Raw genomic sequence first — 21,271 nt, forward strand, 5'->3', positions numbered from 1 at the left:
TTGAAGCTCACCAATCTGCCAACAGATGCATCAGCGAATAATCTGACACTTTGAAATATACATATCCTGATTTCCTCTATTTTCCATACTAATTTGTTCCAGAAACAAAATCTAAGGTAAAACAAGGGCAACCTGAATAAACAAAGTTGACAGTTTTTAAATTATAATGTTATACATTTAAGCAAAAAAGTTTTCCAATACCAATTGGGCCTGTGTGAAAATGTATTTGCCCCCATAGTTACTAATTCCCTAAATCTATGAAACTGCATTCATAATGGGGTTCAGCTGGACTAGACACAACCAGACCTGATTACTGCAAACCCTGTTCAATCAAATCAACACTTAAATATAACTTTTTTAACAGCATGAAGTTGGTTAAAAGTTCTTACCCAGTAACACACAATGCAAACGTTGAAAGAAATTCCAGAAATGATGAGGAAGAAGGTGATTGAAATGCATCAGTCTGGGAAGGATTACAAAGCTATTTCAAAGGCTCTGGGACTCAAAGGACCACACCGAGAGCCACTGTCTCTAAATGAAGAAACTCGGCACAGTAGTGAACCTTCCCAGAAGTGGCCGACCTTCCAAAGTTCCTCCAAGAGCACAGCAATTACTCCTCCAGGAAGTCAAATTAAAGCCAAGGACTGCATCAAAGGACCTACTGGCTTCTCTTGTATCAATAAAGGTCACTGTTCATGACTCCACTATCAGAAAGACACTGGGCAAAAATGGCATTCATGGAAGTGTGTCAAGGTGAAAAGCACTGCTAACCGAGAAGAACATTTAAGGGTTTGTAGCCCTTGTCAAAGTTGCTCAGATCCTTATGCTTGCCCATTTTTCCTGCTTCCAACACCTCAACTTCAAGAACTGACTGTTTACTTGTTGCCTAATATATCCCACCCTCTTTCAGGTGGCATTGTAACATCACCTGCCTGTGTTTTTAATGTTTTGGCTGATTGGTGTATGTTGATTATCAGTCACTTCAACAAACTGATTTTATACTCGTTATCATTAGCAGTTATTATCAGACTGCTGCAATATACTCGTGCCATGCACTTGAACAACATAGTAAGCAACACACCTTTTAATTATTTACTGAATGAGTAATCACATCACGTACAGGCTGTTCCACAACTTTCTAGGCTCTGCGCAAAAGCCGTCTCTATAGGCTCTCTTCAGAAGCTCTTGAAAATGCAGATGTTTAATTCCAGGCCCTTTAAGGTGGTACCCTTCACCCAGGGGCCCCGAGTAATCACCTCCACTATTACCTAGGTGATGCCTCTGATCATATATGCTCCTCAGTGTGTGTAATAAAGGTATTAGGTTTATTTATAGATGCTTATGTATTTATAGGTGCATTGTGCCTGGACAAACGTTTTGTCCATATTACCTGGAACTGGCCAGAACTTCACTGATTCATTGCTCAGGGTAAAACGTTACCAGAAGAGAGAGCTAGGAACTTGAGAGGAATTCCTGCAAGAGGATGGACGCTTCATATACTATTTCCACCAGACCACTAGGGGGCAACGCAAGACAACAACACTGGTTTAACTGTTCATAAAAAAAAGAAGAAGAAGAAGGGCATGCGCGCTTCCTCTGGATAATTTTCAAATAAATGTATAATCCCTATATAAGTGCACTACCTAGGGTGAGATAGAGTTGCTTGACAGCATATCTAGTGCACTCTATGTGAAATGAGGACGTATTTGAGATTCTAGCTCTGATTTCAATACAAATCGCAGTATGTTGGTACCGTTAGAGGGTGTTTATGGTGAAAGAAAGCTCTACAGTATTTGTTGTGCATGTTGATATTCAGATAGCAAGGTATTACATCGTACATTATCTCAAACACGGTTGCCGAGTTAATTAAGTAGCTAGCAGTGTTATAAGGGTATATCGTTGTTATATTTACTAGGAAAGAGACCGAGATTATTTTGCCCAGGGCGCTAGCTGAGCAAGTGTAACTCAGCATGGGGCCGTGTCTTTAATTAGGCCGTGACTAATTCATTTATTAATTAGTTAGTAATTGATGAGTGTGCTGTTGTTTAACTTCGGTTGACTGAGTTTTCCCCTGGCTGAGACGCGGACCGGACACCGGACATGGCAGTGTCTGAGACTCAGCTGATGTTGAGCGTCGGGTTGATCGGTGAGAGATCAGGCGTTTCTCAAAACACAAGCTCGTCGAGCCTATCTTGTTTGAGACATTTTCGTTTTCTTGCGGTGTTACAGCTTATTATCTGATTCGTTCCTCTCAGGGAAAGACGTGAATGCAGACACGCTGTGGGTTTGGTGCTTTCCTGCAGTCAGCGCCGAGCTGCGCGAGCTCTTGATGCGGAAGTGCTGTTTGTCTCGCGACTCTCCGGAGCTGCACGCCTACGTGTTCGGTCAGTACCGCCGGAGCTGGTACTACCTCACCACCACCGACGTCCAGGAGCCCACCGCCCTCACCAAGGTATACAGCTCACTTTAAAACATTCTCGTAGGAGTGACACAAAAATATCACAATAAATAAGATAGTATATTCGTTGCAAACTAACCGCAGTTGTGATGAATCGATTCCGTGAGTTTGACTCTTCGAATCGTGAATCGATTCGAAGGAGTCGAAAGTATTGGCAAAGTTTTCCCACTTTTCCTTTTTAATTAAATCTGTTTTAGCATGTAGAGCGTTTTTGTTTGTTTGTTTGTTTTTAAATGCAGTGTGCTTGTGAGCTACGTGTTAGTAAGTTAGGTAGTAAATTTGGTTTGTGAATTGAAACTGTTTTGGCCATGCTAATGCTAGGCTGCATTCAGAATGACCTTTTTGATTTCTGTAAAACTATGCACCAGTACTATTCATAATTAATGCAACGGCAGTTGACCACTGTTGTAAATTAATATATATTTTAATTAATTACTAATTACATCAACATTGTATTTAAATTACTGACTAATTACTCTGTCTTAAAAGTAATTGTATTGTTCACTCATTACTAATTACAGCTTAAAAGCCTTATCGACCTTGACCATATGGCCAAAAAAATGAGTCTTCTTTTAATTATTCTTTCAATTTAAGAAGGGAGTGGGTGTGGCAGGGCAGCATTCAGAACACTCAATAAAGATGTATAATAACAAAGTTTGCAGATGAGGTAGAGGACTTGTCTCCTCCTGAATCTCCAGGGCTAAATGGAGACACAATAGATAGCGGTGCAGGTCATCTGCTCTATCTATTTGAACCATTAGCCCCTGGTGTGACTATGGAGGAAAACAAAACTGGAGGCAGTGCGGATGGGAGAAGTGTCAGAATGGTAGTTAGCTAACAGGGTGCCCTCCACCTGAGTCCCCTGGGATAGGCTCCAGGTTCCCTGTGACCCTGTGTAGGATAAGCAATAAAGAAAAAGGATGGATGGAAATTCAAAATTGTTTTATACCGAATCATTGTAGTCGTAGTAACTGTAAGTTACTTAAAATGAAGAGTAGTACCTTACTTTACTTTTTTCCAAGAGAAAAGTTATTTAATTACTGTAATGTGTTACTTAGTAACACATTCCACCCAACACTGCAGTTGACAAACCATCCAAGATTATCTGCCCCCACATAGAAGTCTCACCACTTTACACATAACTCTAAAATAACTTTTAAAGCTAGAGTTCCATTCACTTCTTTAGTCCTGTGTCTTTTTTTTTTAATTTTTTTTTAGTCCATATTCCAAAAGTATTACTTTGAGATTATGGTCCATGTTGACATGATTGCATAATATAATTGGTGCAGATTTGTCAGACACATTCATGCTGTGAATTTTGGATTGAGAGCTAGTGACTGGGGAAATATACTTGTCATGTACATGGAACCAGTTTGTGGTGATTTGTGCTTTGTGATATTGTATATTCTCATGTTGGAAGTAGCCAATATAAGATATGGCCATAAAGGGATGTGGATGGGGTCAGTAATAGTACTCAGATAGGTTGTGGTGTTCAAATGATGCCTGATCAGAGCAGGTGGTGTTTTTCCCAATCTTCGTCTGTCCAGTTTGTGTGAGCCTGTGCCCACTGTAGCCTCAGATTCCTGTTCTTGGCTGACAGAAGTGAAACCTGACATGGTCTTCTGCTGTTGAAGCCCATCCACATCAAGGATCTGTGTCTTGTGCATTCTGAGATGCTTTTTGGCTCACTACGGTTGTAATGAGTGGTTATTTGAGTGACCGTAGCTTTCATGTCGGCTCGATCCAGTCTGGCCATTCTCCTCTGACCGTCAACAAATGTTCCCATACACAGAACTGCCACTCACTGATTTGTTCTTTGTTTTTCCACAACGTTCCATGTAAACTCTAGAGACTGTTGTGTGTAAAAATTCCAGGAGATCAGCAGTTTCAAAAGGATGAATTTGTCAGATTTAGACTTCAGTTATAAGTCACTTTGATGTAAACAGGTGCAGGGAAATGCAACAAAATTCTTGTTAGTGATCATATGCTACAGATGCAGTAAATAAAGATTAAGGTGAAAAATGCTGTACTGTTCCTTTAAGGATATTAGAACGATGTAATTTCATGTACTGTATATGTTATGAATGTATATTAAATGTGTATATATATATTTTTTGCCACAGGTTACACATTTCTCTATAGTTATTACAGCAAAGGATTTCAACCCTGAAAAGTATGCCGCATTCAGTCGAGTTCTGTGTAGGTAAGATGTATATTTTAGTAATAACTTTACATTATTGACATGTTTGCTAATCATCTCACTTACGGCTTTATCATACATTTGTCAAAACATATACTTTCATCAGGATGTACATGAAACATGGCAGTCCAGTGAAGATGATGGAAGGCTACATTGCTGTCCTCACAAAGGGCATCTGTCAAAGCGATGAGAACGGCTCCTTCCTCATCAAGGACTATGATGTTAGAAAAGCCTATTTGGCTGGATCCATTAAAGGTAAGATATGAGCACATCTCACTCAGATAGGAAATCCAGTATTTGTAGAATACACCTAATTTTTTATTATTATTACTATTATTAGGTGCTTTGTTTCGATTATTGTTAAGACCCTTAATGTAGAACATTTGTGTGTCACACACCTGGAGATGAGTTTGTCACTCCACAATGATTCAGTTGGATTAACGTGTTTCAAGTCAGATAAGTGACTTGTTTTTGTGTGACTAATCCAGATGTGGTGTCTCAGTTTGGGATGGAGACCATCATCCTGTACACAGCACTGATGCTGAAGAAAAGGATTGTGATCTACCATCCTCGTGTTGAGGCTCTGCTCGAGTTCACAAGGTGCTCATTATGATGACGGTGCTACTTTTAAGATGCACAGTTTATATTGTTTCACTTGCGTTGCAATTACATCATATCACACAAGCACTATTGCTCGCTTATCCTCTATAGGCAGTGGATCGGATTCATTCCAATGTTTATAGATATTTGTTCTCTAGAATTTATTCAGCCATGTTTAGGGGGGGGGGGAGTGAAAATGACATAGCAATATCCTCTTCTTTCCATCACTCACTGATGTGCAGGCTAAATGGGTGTGTGTTTGTCAGAGGCATGAAATTTGGGTTTTTTTTGTGTGAGTTTGTAAGAATGAAATGTTCTTAACCTTTACAAGAGATTCAAGATTCTTGCTCTTAGAGAAATGCAGATGCCCTCAAAGTGTCTATTTGAGAGTAATGGCATCGTTTGTCCCGTCTGTGGTTAAAAATATATAGCAAATGATGGATCTGTCATTGATTTGCACTGAATATGGCAAACATTATTTTTATTCTATGTTTTTAAATGCTCATATTCTAACATCGGGAACTATGTATATAGGGAATATAGGAGATTTGTTATTTGTAGTTAAATCTAGGAATATCGAGTGTTTTTTAATAAACCATACATGTAAACTGCAGTATCCTATTCGGTGAAGCATTTTTGTAATTGAAAAAGGGAAAAACAGGCTAAACGGGTGGGAATTCTGCCCTTTATTTCCAACAGATTATGTTTTTTGCTTTTAACACCAGAGTACTTCCAGCCCTGACATGGCATAGGAAAGACTGGTCCATTCTCCACCCTTATGTCCATCTGGAGGACAGAGAGTTGGACAACCTCAGATCATGTACAGGTAAGGATGAGTGGAAAATTACACAACAGAAAAGTTCTTGCTCCATCATCAGGAGATTGCAAGTTCAAATCCCAGCTGAGTCACAGGAGACTAGAGCAAAAATTGACTGCCCTCTCTGGGTGGGAGGGATAGCATTACAGTCTCACCCCTGTCGATCAGAGGGATATTAATCAATCCTGGATGAGCTTGTGTATGCAGAAGAGGGCAGATCGCACTTTCCTCTGAGTGGTGTTGCACTGCGCTGTGCATGAAACAGCATGAGCAGCAGTTTGAAATGGTGGGGTGTCTGGCTTCAAATGGCTCAATGAAAGAACGGTCTAGCATTCACCCTCCCCGATTGGTAGCTGTCGTGTGATACATGTATGAGCAGTGCAAGAACATGACATTTCCAGTGTGGAATAGGTGATGGTTTTTCTTTAAATTTGACTTTTCTTATTGTTTTCTATACTCAGCCCTTGTCAGAATGAATACTTACAAATATAGTTGTATCTCAGCCATCGTGTTCAGCCATGTACTCCTGATCATGATGAAATAAATATTGTTCAACTGTAAAACGTAGACTAAAGGACTGTGTCTTTTTTTTTTTTTTTTTTTTTTTTTTTTTTTTTTGGGTATACTAGGATCTATGTTCACATGGAGTATAGTTCTTGATGTGAATGCTAATATGTGTGCTGCTGACTTGAAAGAGCTTTTAGGTTTTATATTACATGTCAGTACACTCAATGTAGAATGCATGAAATTTTATTCTCATGTGGTTCAGGTGGTAGAGCAGGTTGTCCACTAATTGTAGGGGTGGCGGTTCAGGGCCCACATGATTCCACATGCCGAAGTGTCCTTGGGCAAGACACTGAACCCAGAGTTGCTCCTAATGACAAGTTGGTGCCTTGCATGGCAGCTCTGCTACCATTGGTGTGTGTGCGTGAATGGGTGAATGAGACACCGTGTAAAGCGCTTTGGATAAAAGCGCCATTTAAGTGCAGACCATTTTACCATTTATTCATATTTTTATTTTATATCAAGAAGTCTATGCTGATGCTGATGTCAAGTTCCTATTTTATTCTCATATTGCATAGAACCAGACTGGACTTCTGTTACAGAGATTTATTTTTACCCATCATTGTGCAGTCCACAATATTACATATGTACCATTGTATGACGGATGAGATATATATATATATATATATATATATATATATATATATATATATATATATATATATATATATATATATATATATATATATATAGATATATAGATATATAGATATAGATATATATATATAGATATATATATATATAAAGTTTAGAAACACTCATTCTTTATTTATTTACCCTCCCCCATATTTTATAATAAGTCATAAAACTCTGGAGTAACACAAATGGAACTATGGGAATAATGTTGTGGTGATTAAATCCAAAATAATTTAGTATTTTAGACACACTTTTTGCCTAGAATTTCCAGAAATGTATACTTGGCATTTTCTCGACCGATTTCTTGAGGAATCCCCCTGAGATGCTTTTTAAACAGTATTAAAGGAGTTTCCACTTACGCTGGACTCTTATTGGCTGCTTTTCAGAATATTTCATTCCAAGTCATCCATTTAAAAATAATAATAATAATTTGTAAATAAAATGTTAGTTTTCTAATGAAAGAAATGAATATGTTGACACACTTTATACTTTTGCCTTCAACACCGCTTTCAAACATTTTATCATACACCTTCAGATCAAAATGTTTTTAAGATCATGAGAAACATTTGTCAAGTGTCTCCAAACTTGTGTGGGTGTTCATCTTTAGCAATTGAGACTGCAACCTAACTTGTTATCCAACTAAGGGGCTATTTTACAGAACTCTCTGCCTCCAATTATACTTCTCCAAGCATCCAATAATACCTTTCCTCCATTTCCTTTGCTTTATATGTGCTCAGGGTATGTTGCAGGCTTTGTGGATCCCGATGTTATCAACCGATCGGATCTCTTCGATGTTTTCGTGAATCTTCCAGACAACGAGATCACCATTGCTCGACATGCAAAAGGTAAGACTTTCAAAAATTAATCTGCTACTCAAGTATAATCTGTTCATTCAGTTATTGAATAATGGGTGTAGATTGGAATATAACACCATCATACATTAGCTCTGTTAAGAAATGCTGTTTGTTACACTGAAGGATTTGTTTTTGTAGAGGCCATGACTATGGGAAAACTGCATAAGGAGATCGGCCACTTGATTGTGCAGTCTGCAGAGGATGCTGATCGCACAGATGCTCAAGTTATCAAGGTAAACTGATTTGGAAAGTGCACCAAGGGGAATAAATGGTAGCTGCTGTTCAATATTAAAATAATCTTTCTGCCTTTTAATTAGGATATTTCTGTAAAGACTAAGGAGATTCTAAGCAACTTGATGTCCCTTGCTGAGGACGGAGACGACGCAAAGCTGACTCTGGACACACTGAAGCGACGTCACCTTCCTCCAGCAACCGAGAACTTCCTCTTCCATTTAGCTGCAGCCGAGCAGCTCCTGAAGATCTAAACAATACCCTATGAATGTACGAGACCTAGGAGAGCCTAACGAAGGAAATCACTATGTGATCGTATGATTTTATAAATGCGTGTAAATGCAAAGATGAATTTATAAAAAGTTTTATAGAGGTTTTATGATGATCTAGACACATTCAATGACCAAGACTATTATTATATATATATATATATTACCCTTTAGCTACTCTTTCTTTTCCAGGATGGTTCTTCTTAGGAAGCACTTAAAATTACTTGACGAATATACAGGAATGGATGGATAATGTACTTTTACATTTGTACATTTTTTTTTAAGTGACACTTTGAACTTGAACACAGTCTAAATGAAGACCATTTTGTGGTAGCACTTCATTAAACAGTTTTGAAAATTTAGATAATGAAGATTTTATATGCCAAATTAAATATAATGATTAATTATTATTAACATCAATGTACAGAACACTATTCTGCTGCCACTGAAATCTTATTTGGTTGTGATTCAGTTGCGTCGGGTGTTTTGTGTACGTCTGTGCGTGTTAAAATGTATCAGAAAGCCAACAGAACTTCATTAGATAAAGTAGGAAAAACAATTGCGTTTCTAAAGCATACTCAACAGGGTTAATTTGTTTCTTGCAGTCTCGGCAAGCTCCATCTTTTTATTAAGCATCTTTTGATTTTTTTTTTTCTCTTGCTTTACATCAGTTATGTAATCACCATCTGCCTAAAGGAGTGTGTTTGTGCCAAAATATTCCATATGCACTTTTCATATGTTCACATGTAATATTTTATTTTTTTAAATGATGCTGTTGTCCTTTCCTAACAATCATATGCTTGAGTTCTAATGACATAAAAATTAAGGTCCAGTGTAAAGTTCTCAATGGTTTCAATGTGATATTAACAATGATGTAACAATAGCAGTATTTTTGTTAAATCCATTTGGTCTAAAATGCTATTAAATTAAAACATGAATCTTTTCCATTTGCCAAATGCTCTGGTTTTATTAAATACACTTGTATGATGATGTGAGTACAGCTGGAGGCGAGTAGTCTTGCTTTAGTGATTACCGTTCGTCTGCAGTGTTGAGAAAAGTGCGGGCTTCGGTCCTAGAGCAGATATAACTGCTACTGGCTTTTTTGCAGTTTAATTGACCCTCATCTACTCAGTTTTATAGTTGCACTGTTAATTCTTAATTATAACGTTTCTTTTAGAAAAGAAAAAAAATTAATACATTTTAAATAACTGAAAGAGTGTATGTTGGGTGTAAATGCATAAGTATACTCTTTTGGGGTGAAGAGTATGCATATTACTTTAAATAGGTCTTCTGTTTGTCGCTCTGGAGGACTCCTACTACCCATGGTTTCTTTTTCAGACAGGTTTCCATTTAGAAGCTCTTTTGGAGGTGAATAACCTTTTGAGGAATCCTTTATACGATGTGAGGGTTGGGTTTCTAAGGTGACCGTTAGAGTCCTCTGTGGTAAAACAGCTCCCCATCATCCGTTAAGCTTTGCAGCTCCTTTTCTAAATGCTCCTTTTTAATCTAAACAAAACAAAAAAAACCCATAAACCAAATAATGAGTGACCTTTAGCATATTCAAATATCAGTGATTATTATTGTAATTGTAATTCTAAAGTATTACACAGATGAGTGGGTATGGGCACTGGGATCCTGTGGGACCCAACAAAAAAGTAGCAGGAGTAGGTGGTCAGTGGGCAAAGAATGGCCATGCTCATTAACATGGGAGCATACTGGGTGTTTGAGCTTAGTGACATTATTCATTCATCTTCAGTTACTGCTTTATCTTGATTAGGGTCATCATGGTTTAAAATACTAATTTATTATTTTGGGAAGTAGACTAGGTTTGTTAGAAAATATCCCTGGCAGGTGCACACAAAAATAACTGCTGGAGTTTCTGCAGGAGTGTGCATGAATTCACTTGGGAGTGGGCAGGAGAGGATTTAAAAATCAACTCTACACACACCTAAATTAATGCAGCCTTGGGTATCAAATTTCTGTATGTAGAAAGTGTACAGAAGTCCAGACATTGTACACAGGCTCGTGGGGATCCTGGAGCCTATCCCAGGAGCACAAGACGGGGAACACCCTGGAGAGGATGCCACCCCATTGCAGGGCACAATTTCATACACACTCACAGACCCGTTCTCATACGATGGACAACTGAGAAATGCCAATCAGCCTACAAAGCATGTCTTTGGATCGGGAGAGGAAACCGGAGTACCCGGAGGAAACCCCCAAAGCACGGGGAGAACATGCAAATACCACACACACAGGGAAGTTGAGAATCAAACCTCCAACCCTGAGGCAAACACGCTAACCACTAAGCCACCGTGCTCCGTAGCAACACAAGTTATACAAGTAAATAATGACCAGTGCAGATTGGTGCACCATAGATCATGACAGTTTGATATGCATTACCTTGCCAAGTTGTGGAAACAGACTGAAGGACACAGGGATCATCAAGCCGAGGGCAATAGCAGTGCTGATGTGTCGAACAGGAGCAAGCATCATTGGGTTCCTTTGGGCCAACCTTGTCCTGAGACCAAAAAACATATATACATGCAGATTCTTCCAGGACAGAGAGAGGAATGAGCTCTGATTAAAATACACTATATGGCCAAAAGTTTGTGGATACCTGACCATTGCACCTGTATGTGGTTCGTGCCACAGAATTGTGTAGAATGTCTTTGTATGTTGTAGCTTTACAATTTCCCTTCATTGGGCCCAAACATGTTCCAGCATAACAATGCCCTTGAGCAAGGTCCATGAAAACAGTTTCTAAGGCTGATGTGGAAGAACTCGAGTGGGCTGAACAGAGCCCTGATCTCTACCCCACTGAACACCCTTGGGATGAATTGGAACACCAGGTTTCCTCATCCAACATCAGTACCTGAGCGCACTACTGCTCGTGTGACTGAGCACAAATCCTTACAGCCATGCTCCAAAATCTAGTCGAAAGAGTGGAGGTTATTATAACAGCAAAGGGGGACTACATCTGGAATGGGATGTTCAAAAAGCACATACGAGTGTGATGGTCAGGTGTCCACAAACTTTTGGTCATATAGTAAATCTATTGAAATAAGAGTAATGAGTTGGTTATTACCTCTTGAGAAGGAGGACAAGTAGATTAGGAACAACTGCAGTAATACCAAAAAGAGCTGCTCGAGATATGGCAGTCTCCTTTACAGCCTGAGACAGAGAAAACGGTTAAATAACTGTAGTTTGAAATGTATAGTAAGATTTCCAACCATTTTGAATGCCTGTTAGGGTAATGTATGGTATTTTGACTCGGCTGACACTGCCAATGCCAGTTCACTCCAGATCTTTTACTATTTATTTATTTTTTTTACTGCCTTATATACTCAAATTGAGCTGAATAAAATTTGTCATTCCTAACTACGATATTCCCACCTTGAATGCAGCTTCCTTTGAGACACCAACCGAATTCCCACTGGAGTCAAAGACTTTTATTCCATTCTCTGATTCCTCACTTCTCACTACGAAGACGCTGAAGGCAGCCAAGCAAGCTAGAAAGTAAAAATCCGTTTACTATAATTACTATGTGAATGTTTAAACTGAATGTCTGAATTTTGAAACGGAATATTGCGTGTTTATATGTGTAAAAAAAAAAATTTAACACACACAAAAAACCCCACCAAGCTATAATAATAACTGGAAAAAAAAAATAAAAATCAACAAGACAATGAACACATTTGATTTCAACAATTTTCATAATTTCCACACTGGAAAAATTCAAATAAATATGGTATTCTATGGACAAAATAATGACAGAACTGAATCCATCTGTTTTATAATATATGTTTAATCATATGTAATTCAACATATGTTTAACCTCTTAACATTAAATAACAACATCCAATTTAATATACATACTATGGTATGCTCTTTACATGGCCACTTAATTTAATAACTGCTGAAATACAATAATGGCTGCCTTATGGGTCTGGATGTAAATACATTCATGGGCAACTCTATTAGGAAGACCTGTACACCTGCTTATTCATGCAATTATCCAATCAGCCAATCATGTTGCAGAAGCACAATACATAAAATCATGCAGATACAGGTCAAGAGCTTCAACTTATGGTCATATCAAACATCAGAATGGGGGAAAAGTGATCTCAGTGACTTTCACAATGGCCAGTTGAGTGTATACTTAGTATAAATTCACTGAAAAGCAGCCATTAATACTTAGTTTATAACAAAATGAGTTATGGAAGTGAAATAGGAGTAGAACCCACAGTGGCTACGTGCTAGTATAACAAAGGAAATTGAGAAAACACAGTAGACTGCTTTACTGACCTGACAGAGGAACAGGCAAAACTGACCTACAGAAGGCCTGAGCTGAACTACTGCTGACTGCCAGGCGCTGGATTATAATTTGAGGAAGGGCCTAAAAACAGGTAATTAAAAATACAGTTGATGTATGCATCAGAGGGTAGAGTTTCTGGGACTTTTAAACAGGTTATTTTGTAAAATGTCTATGATTATTGAAAAAAAAGAAAGTCTCACCCCCGCAAATGTTGAATATGTCACTGTTCCAGTAATTAGAAGAGCCTGTTTCAGTGACGGCTTGTTCTGCTTAACAAAATCAAAAGACTCATTAAGTTCTGCTCCAAATGTTATATGGCCAAAGAAGTCATTCCAGTTTATTCTAGAAAAACGGACAAAATTCCATTTAGGTATGTGAGGGATAAAATTATTATCATGGATTATAGTGATGTGGAGTTGCAGGTGGATGCACAGAGAAAATATTCTTGAGTACCGGCGTGGCTGTTGCATTTCTGTTGGCGTGATTGAAGCCTGCACAGTAGCTCTGCAGTATAAACTGGAGATGGGGGATTGAAGATGCTCTCAGTCATGAAAAGAGTATGAATTTTCCAAATATTAACGATAGAAAGTAAGTACTTAAACAGCATTACCTGCCAAAACAGCGCAGGTGTCACTCCTTTATGTGGCACAAAACTTGCTATGACCTATAGGACAGAAAGGAACGAATGAATTAGTCCTTTAATAATATATTTCCAGAAAAAATTATATTGAACAAGTACGTACAGTATTTGTTCCCCAAGGTTCAGGTGTGTAACTTAAATTAGTTTTAAATGCACACTACAATCGTTTTCCCTGATGAAATGCTATGGTAGAACAGAGGTACCATTTGAGTGGCACATGCAAGCGGTTTAGTAGCCATTTTCTGAGAGTGTATATAAACAGAACTGAGTGTATAACAATACTCACCAAAGGAGCTGACACAGGCAAAAAAGCTGAGAATCAAGATTACAGAAACTCTTTAATCATAAGATCATGACAGATATTCAGGGAACATGCAATAAATAAATTGTTAATAATACAAATAAATTCTAATTTCTCCATTTTGCGCATTTACAGAGCAAAGTATTATTAACACCTGTGGATGAGTGTTACCTTGTGGACGAAACACAGGGGAAATCAGCTCTCCGGTATCAGCATGCACAGAGCACTAGGCAGGACAACATACAGTTCAGTTTTATTTTTGAAATACGACAACAGTAATCCTTTTTTTTTTTGAATTTCTTAATCTACTTGAATTCTGTAGGGGATTACTCTGACAAACAAACATTACTCAAACACATTACATTATGATAGTATAAGTATAGCAAAGCAATAGCAGCTTACAAGAGAAAGGTTCCAGGCACTGGAGACCTAGAAAACAAAACAAAGACAAATGCATAGTGATAAATGTAGAAAAAAAGCAAGAATAAGAGTAGAATAAGATTCTATTAGTCTCATATCAAAAAGCCTACATCTACCTTTTCATTCTTCAGCTGATTCCCTTCCCCTCTGATCAGAGAACGAGCGTTTTCAATTTCAACCTAAAAGCAAAAACATTTTGAATTTATATCACATTATAATTTTGCATACTATATATAATAATGTAGTAAATTCCCTCTTGCTAAATAAGCCACTTACATAAAGAAAGAAGCCGTGCTGAATAAAGCTTGGAAAAGGTACAGTAAAATCTTTATGGTGATTTTTTTTGCTACATTTGGATTTGCTCATTTGGCAGACATGAACTGAGAATTTGAGGTTTATGGCTCTTACTCAAGGGTCGAGCCATGGAGTTTTGCTAGAATTTGACCTCAAAACCTTGCGATCAGTAGCCCAAATGCAGCATTATACAGCAAACGAGTGCTAATGCATAAATTATATAATGAACATTTCCTCTCTTTAGAAGCTGCACTTGTGGCATTTCAGAACAACAAAAGCATCAGCACCAGTTCTGAATATCAGGCCATTTAATGACATGAACAACCTCAGTTAAATGTTTTAAACAATATACATTGTTGTGAAAAGTGGAACAATAACCTTCTATGCTTTTTAGAGAAGTCCACAAAGCGTAACCTACCGAAATCAATAGGTCTCATCTAAAATGAACTGAATGCACCTGCACTTTATCATTATCATAAACATTATCATTGTAAGAGAAACATTTTGTTCCAGTGCATACTGTAAATGCATGTGGATGACAATAAAATTCTACCTGACTTGACCTGACTAAACCGGAATGACTCTGGAATTATAGTCTTAGAATTAAGTCATGCATGAATGGTGGACATTTAATGGGAGGATAAATGGTGGAATTGTCCATTTTTCCAACTTGTTTGATGTTATGTAAAGAAAGACCTCTAAATACATGTCACTGTTAGACCTTGTGATTATGTAAAAATAAATAAATAAATTAACTGCAATAAACACAATGCTGACACTGATGTCTGATGACACAGGGTAGATCCTATACTCACATCAGAGGACAGGATAGAGCTGGGGTCAAGAATATTCAACCAGATGCGAAGTCTGCTTAGGAAAGACTGCAGAATATTGCATGAAATAGTATGGCACAGATATTACAAAGCAATCATATGAAAGTTATCAGAAGTCCATATCATTACTATAGCGCACAGGTAAATCACCTTCCCATTGTTATGCCAGTATTCCAAATTGGGATCCATGTTTAAGCTTAAATTCCAATTGCCTGCAGGAGAAAAACGTGAATCATTCGAATTATACAGCGATTGAGGTCATTAAGGTAACACATGTCTACATCCAGTACGACAGTTCTAAAAACTTCCGTATGTGTCACGTGACGTTACGCAGACGCAGGACTGCGCAGTCAGTGCGCGCTTTTGACGCTCAAACTGCAGCGCATTCGCACACTTTCAAGATGGCAGCCATCGTTGGAAGACTTCTCCGGACTTCTGTGAGTTTTGAGCCTGTTCAGACGGCTTGCAAGATTTGCCGTGGATTCATTTGCATTAGATTTGGAAGTATTTTGTTATAACTTTGATATTGCTGCAGGGTTATATTAGGTGGTTAAGGCTGTAGGAGATCGCAGGGAAGCGGCTGTACAGTAGTTTAACCTTCATCTCTCACAGCAGCAGCAGCAGAGACTTCAGCCACCTGCGCACTCAGTAATTATAGTTATACCGAGTGATATTCTCATTAGAGTTTTTACAAATTACAACAGTTTTGTTTGCTTCATATCCTTATTTTGGGAGAATGATCAAGCCAAGCATGGTGATCCCAGCACTGCCAAGCTGCCACTGTTGGGCCCTTGAGCAAGGCTCAACTGCTCAGATATATCAATGAGATAAAAGAAAGTCGTTCTCGATAAGAGCGTCTGCCAAATGCCAGGAAATGTGATCAAATTTCAACATGGTGTGTTATATTCAGGATATTCTAATCTATGCAAAACAATATCAGCTTTACAATATGAAAATAAAACTGACCCTAAGAGAAAATCACTTGTGTAGGCAGAGTAACCGTCTCTGATGACTGTAATAAAATGAGTTGATAAAGTTGTTTTTGTCCCTAAATTGACATTTTCCCTCAGTAAACCTATAGTTTGCTATATTAAATACACAACGTTTATATCTTGCATGATTTTTCCAAATCCTCCCATAAATCACAGTGAGAGTAAGAGTATTTCCAGGTACTTAATTCTGGTTTGTGGGTGTGTGTGTATGTTCCTTTTAGTGTAATTCAGATTTCCAGTCATTTAACATGTCTTCTACTTTAAATTTGAGTATACATTTTATTAAGTGGCCAGACTCTAACGATAACGAATCCTATTATTCTTCACTTTAAACATTATCGTTTGCATAAACCTAGTCAACCTTACTTTGACACACTAAATCTAATAGCAGCTAATCTAAATGATGGCGTTCTATCCAAACGACACCCAATAATGATTCTTTGTTGATACTTGCTTTTAGAAACAGTTCCTTAAATATATACTATATATATATTCAAATGCATCACAAGACATCATAAGACATCTTTCATCATAAGACAGATAAGGTTTTCAAAACCTCTATTCTTTACTTAACTGTTACACATAGTTTGATTCAGAATGACACTTTCTCACATAAATATAATACTACAGTAGATTGTCCTCAGTAAAAAAAACAAAAAAAACAAAACTTTTTTAAGATTGTATGTAAACTATTCATGTGCATTCAATTCTTTCTATTTATAGCTAATAATCTAGTTTAATTGACGGTATATAATATAAACAGCATTTCCACCACATGTACAGTGACACCCATAACATTTGTAATACGTGCATCTTCTTTTGAAGAGTTGCATGACGAGATATGCAAACCGTCTCACTGATTTTAAACTAGTAGGCACAAAAAAAAACTTTGCAAGTCATAGTGTTAACCCCCCATCCCCACCCATCCACCTACTTTATAAAACCAAAGTTACGCCCTTGAATGCAAACGCAGATAAAGCTGACATGGTGTTGAGGGTCTTGGATGCACGTCCAGGTTAAATACTACATTAAACCATAATCAGCAGTCACTGAGTACTTTTCTCCTCTTTGTGTGGTGTATAGCCGTGAATTGAATTTGAGAATAGTTTGGGGGGTGGTATATGCGTGCGTGCAGATCTTGGTATTGTGCGGTTTGACACTTTTTTGTGTACACAATTTTGGAGTTGAACATTGAAGTCAACTCAGTCTATCCCTGATCTCTACTTACAGGCAACCAGAGCAGCAGTGAGTGCACTGAGGAGTGGACTTTCAGTAACCACAGCTGCTGCACCCAGAGCCTGCTTCTCTATCAGTATGTAAAAAATATTTTGCACACACACACCTTTTTAGATGAGCTAAAAAAACAACAACCCAAAAAGCATTAGCTGTTTTATGTACTTCAAACTCTAGGTACTGCTAAATGGGCTGCAGCAGTTACCCAGCATGCTCCACACTTCAAGGGTACAGCTGTCCACAATGGAGAATTCAAAGAGATCAGCCTTGATGGCTACAAGGGCAAATACCTGGTTCTGTTTTTCTACCCGCTAGATTTGTAAGTGAATTGGTGAAAACAGTAGTCTTGAATGAGTCATCATTAACCGATATTTACAGGTTTATGAAGTAGAGGTCGACCGATCGTGGATTATACCGATAACTAATTTGGGCCGTACCTGCCGATAACCGATTAATCAATTGATAGTTTTTAAAATTGATACTGTATGAAAACATAACACTCAAAGTAAAATATTGCTGAACTTTATTACAAAAATAAACATTACTGACTTACCATGAAAATGTACTGTACTTTTAAAAATGAAATAAATATTAATATATTTATATATTAATTATTAATAAAGATATACAGCCAAACTGAACCAAAAAGTAACACTCCAAATAACAAATAAAAATAGAGACACCCAATAAATATAAATATAAATATAAATATATATATATATATATAAATAACACTTTTAATAAAACAACAAAATTAGTCAGTGATAGTTTTTATTTCACCTCTAGAGGCTGCTCCCGTAATATATAATGACAGCGGACCCTGCCGTTATACATGATGCAAACCGGCAAAAACTGTCGGTGTAGATGTTTGCTGGTAATTGATTGTTCCTGCAAGCGGTTATCAGTGACGATTAATCAGCAAAACCAATCAATCAGTCGACCTCTATTAGGAAGTGCTGTATTGTATTTGCTCTGCCTCTATCATAGTGTGTGTTGTGAATGGACTGGTGAAAACATAATAATCAAACGTGTAAGATTTAACCTGTTTCACTCAGACTTCTGAGGTTACAGTTTAACAGCGTTGAATAGGTACATTTTTAAAAAACCTACTCAACACTGAACAAATGTAAAAGGTGAAATTTTTGTTGATTCTATTTTGTATTACTGAATATTCTTATGCATTATTGATTAAATTAGGATTACAATATGACAGGGTGTGCTGTTAAAAGAAAGCACTATAACTATGGGGTGGTGTGATATTCCATTAATTGCATATGTTTTATCTGTTTATCGTTACATTTAATGGTGTAGAATGTCCATGAGACATTAGTTTTTATCACATATAACAGCTATAAAGAGTCATTCCCTCACCAGTCTCACTTTTTTCCCCAGTTTGTCATTTTGTGCAAAGCCCTCTCTGTACTGAAGACGTTCCTCATTTAGAGCTTTACCTCTGACTGCTCTAAAGTGCCAACCCTGGAGACTCCTTGCATAAATGCTAAATGAACATCAACACATGAATGATTAGACACAATTTAATACAAAACTGCAAACTACAGTCAGAACAGTGCTGTTAGAGAATTAACACCTTCCAATGAATCAGAATCAAGAATTCAGCAGTGCTATGGTGTAATATTACTGGATGTGCATAAAGATTCAATATGAATTACTGAGTAGTCATATTTAAAGCACATGAAGTTATTTTACGAACATTTCCGCTTCCACAGTGCTTTATTGTTTTGTTTTCAAAATACTAGACACAACTCCTATCTGCATTCGCTGTAGAAGAGTAGTGGAATTGTATGAGCGTAATAGACACGCATGACCTAATTTCATTGTTATTCTTTTTGCAGTACGTTTGTCTGCCCTACAGAAATCATAGCATTCAGTGACAAGGCTAATGAATTCCATGATATCAACTGTGAGGTGGTGGGTGTATCTGTGGACTCTCACTTTACTCATCTGGCCTGGACCAACACCCCTCGAAAGGTAGAAATGACACTAATAATAATGAATAATGCTCTTTTTAAGTGAAACACTGGTTTTGTGTCCAAGTGAGCTTCAGGAGAGAAATAGCTGAGCCAAGTGATAATCCTCTGGTTGAACTTTGGCCTCTGTCTTGTTTGCCTGTAGAGCGGAGGACTGGGAAATATCCACATCCCCTTGCTGGCTGATCTCAACAAGCAGGTCTCCAGAGACTACGGAGTCCTACTGGAGGGGCCAGGAATAGCACTGAGGTAGTTTATCATCCTTGTTAAATAAGTTCATTGTTTAGAAAATTGTATGCAACTACAAATTGTATTATTTTAATTATTGTATTTTATAAAAAATATTCCATCTAAAATACGTTGGGGGTAATAAGTATTTGGGCACTTTTTTCCAGAGGGGGGATGCACAGTGGCTTAGTGGTTAGCATGTTTGCCTCACACTTCTGGGGTTGGGGCTTTGAGTCCCATCTCCACACTGTGTGCACAGTGTTTGCATGTTCTCTCCGTGCATTGGGGGTTTCCTCCGGGTACTCCGGTTTCCTCCCCCAACGCAAAGACATGCGTTGTAGGCTTACTGGCATCTCTAAATTGTCCAAAGTGTATGAATGGGTGTGTAAATGTGTGTCCAATTGTGCTCTGCGATGAGTTTGCGTACGGGGATACGGGATGTCCCCCTGCCTAGTGCCCTAAGTCCCGTGATACAGAAAATGAATGGATATACTTCAGTACTTCAAATGTACACACGTCTTTTGACTTGTAAATATGAACAAAAGTATGTATTCATAAGCAGAAACATGTTTATATAAAAAAAATGTTTTTAACTATAAGATGCTTTTCCAGTAACTGAATCTATCTCCATGTAGAGGGCTGTTTATCATCGATCCCAATGGCATCATCAAACACATGAGCATCAACGACCTTCCAGTAGGCCGCTCTGTTGAAGAGACGCTGCGCCTCGTTAAGGCTTTCCAGTTTGTGGAGAGCCATGGAGAGGTTTGCCCGGCCAGCTGGACCCCAAAATCACCCACGGTAAACATTTGATTAAAAAAAAAAAAAACTTTAGAAAGATTTGAAATAGCCACTTAAAAAATACAAATATGTGTTTTGTGTGTCATTTCTAAATGGTTTCTTTGTATTTCAGATAAAGCCAACTCCAGAGGGGTCTAAGGAATACTTTGAAAAAGTCAACTGATGTCCTGAAACTCAAATTTACTTCTAGTAGATGATACCACATAATGCTTAGTTTGACTTGGAATTGCACTACCCAAATACATGAACAGAAAATGATTTCAGTGATCTGTATAAAACATGAGCTGATTTGTTAGTGTTGTTGCTATGTATACAAATAAAAGTGACACTGTCTGGTGTTGGTGAACCACTAGTTTTTCCAAAAAGCTAATGTTTATTATATTCTATTACACTTTCTAGTCAGAAGACATAATAAGCTAGGTGATTATACAATCTTGAACTATCCAGTTTAGGTGAGCTGTAGCTTCAGATTCCATGATTGGGGACAGGAGCGATACCCTGTTCTGCTGTTGTAGACTTACTGTCTCAAGGTTACAGCATGTTGGGTGTTCTGAGATGCTTTTCTGCTCACAGTTGTAGCTTTTTATTTATTTA

General features: G+C 37.8%; 3 protein-coding genes across 5 annotated transcripts; 2 read left to right on the forward strand and 1 right to left on the reverse strand.

Annotated features, from left to right (window-relative positions):
- Positions 1 to 1,594: 1,594 nt before the first annotated feature.
- Positions 1,595 to 9,572, forward strand: dennd10 (DENN domain containing 10). Its single transcript, XM_017463689.3, has 9 exons — positions 1,595 to 2,146; positions 2,256 to 2,452; positions 4,582 to 4,661; positions 4,765 to 4,913; positions 5,147 to 5,258; positions 5,984 to 6,084; positions 8,013 to 8,120; positions 8,268 to 8,362; positions 8,447 to 9,572. The coding sequence occupies exons 1-9, from the start codon at positions 2,101 to 2,103 to the stop codon at positions 8,612 to 8,614; spliced, it is 1,056 nt and encodes a 351-aa protein (XP_017319178.1). The 5' UTR covers positions 1,595 to 2,100; the 3' UTR covers positions 8,615 to 9,572.
- sfxn4 (sideroflexin 4) lies at positions 9,072 to 15,754 on the reverse strand. Of its 3 annotated transcripts, none has more exons than XM_017463691.3 (14): positions 15,586 to 15,754; positions 15,418 to 15,483; positions 14,425 to 14,487; positions 14,291 to 14,317; positions 14,060 to 14,114; positions 13,874 to 13,899; positions 13,558 to 13,611; positions 13,401 to 13,463; positions 13,148 to 13,213; positions 12,938 to 13,028; positions 12,026 to 12,141; positions 11,718 to 11,803; positions 11,033 to 11,150; positions 9,072 to 10,135 (listed from the first exon to the last, which is right to left on the reverse strand). In XM_017463691.3, exons 1-14 carry the CDS (start codon positions 15,622 to 15,624, stop codon positions 10,058 to 10,060), a joined length of 948 nt encoding a protein of 315 aa, XP_017319180.1. In that variant the 5' UTR covers positions 15,625 to 15,754; the 3' UTR covers positions 9,072 to 10,057. The 3 variants fall into 3 exon arrangements, with proteins under 3 accessions (XP_017319180.1, XP_017319179.1, XP_017319181.1); XM_017463690.3 differs by having other exon boundaries at positions 13,148 to 13,216; XM_017463692.3 differs by having other exon boundaries at positions 13,148 to 13,216; positions 15,418 to 15,469; positions 15,586 to 15,726.
- Positions 15,755 to 15,825: 71 nt separating this feature from the next.
- On the forward strand, positions 15,826 to 21,029 carry prdx3 (peroxiredoxin 3). Its single transcript, NM_001201198.2, is given in 7 exon segments — positions 15,826 to 15,872; positions 17,658 to 17,739; positions 17,838 to 17,979; positions 19,514 to 19,649; positions 19,794 to 19,897; positions 20,512 to 20,677; positions 20,790 to 21,029. Coding segments are annotated over 7 exon segments (717 nt in total). The 5' UTR covers positions 15,826 to 15,836; the 3' UTR covers positions 20,841 to 21,029.
- Positions 21,030 to 21,271: the final 242 nt, after the last annotated feature.

This window comes from Ictalurus punctatus, chromosome 3, assembly GCF_001660625.3.
Source record: "Ictalurus punctatus breed USDA103 chromosome 3, Coco_2.0, whole genome shotgun sequence".
Taxonomy (NCBI): domain Eukaryota; kingdom Metazoa; phylum Chordata; class Actinopteri; order Siluriformes; family Ictaluridae; genus Ictalurus; species Ictalurus punctatus.

What these genes read in the sequence shown, in the direction of transcription:
- sfxn4 (XM_017463690.3), bottom strand. Translation starts at nt 15,624, where the DNA reads ATGGATCCCAATTTGGAATACTGGCATAACAATGGGAAG. An exon ending in ATCAGCTGAAGAATGAAAAG is followed by an intron (nt 14,318 to 14,424) that starts GTAGATGTAGGC and finishes TTTGTTTTCTAG; the next exon opens with GTCTCCAGTGCCTGGAACCT. An exon ending in CCCTGTGTTTCGTCCACAAG is followed by an intron (nt 13,900 to 14,059) that starts GTAACACTCATC and finishes CTTGATTCTCAG; the next exon opens with CTTTTTTGCCTGTGTCAGCT.
- dennd10 (XM_017463689.3), top strand. Translation starts at nt 2,101, where the DNA reads ATGGCAGTGTCTGAGACTCAGCTGATGTTGAGCGTCGGGTTGATCG. An exon ending in TTTGGCTGGATCCATTAAAG is followed by an intron (nt 4,914 to 5,146) that starts GTAAGATATGAG and finishes TGACTAATCCAG; the next exon opens with ATGTGGTGTCTCAGTTTGGG. An exon ending in CAGATGCTCAAGTTATCAAG is followed by an intron (nt 8,363 to 8,446) that starts GTAAACTGATTT and finishes CCTTTTAATTAG; the next exon opens with GATATTTCTGTAAAGACTAA.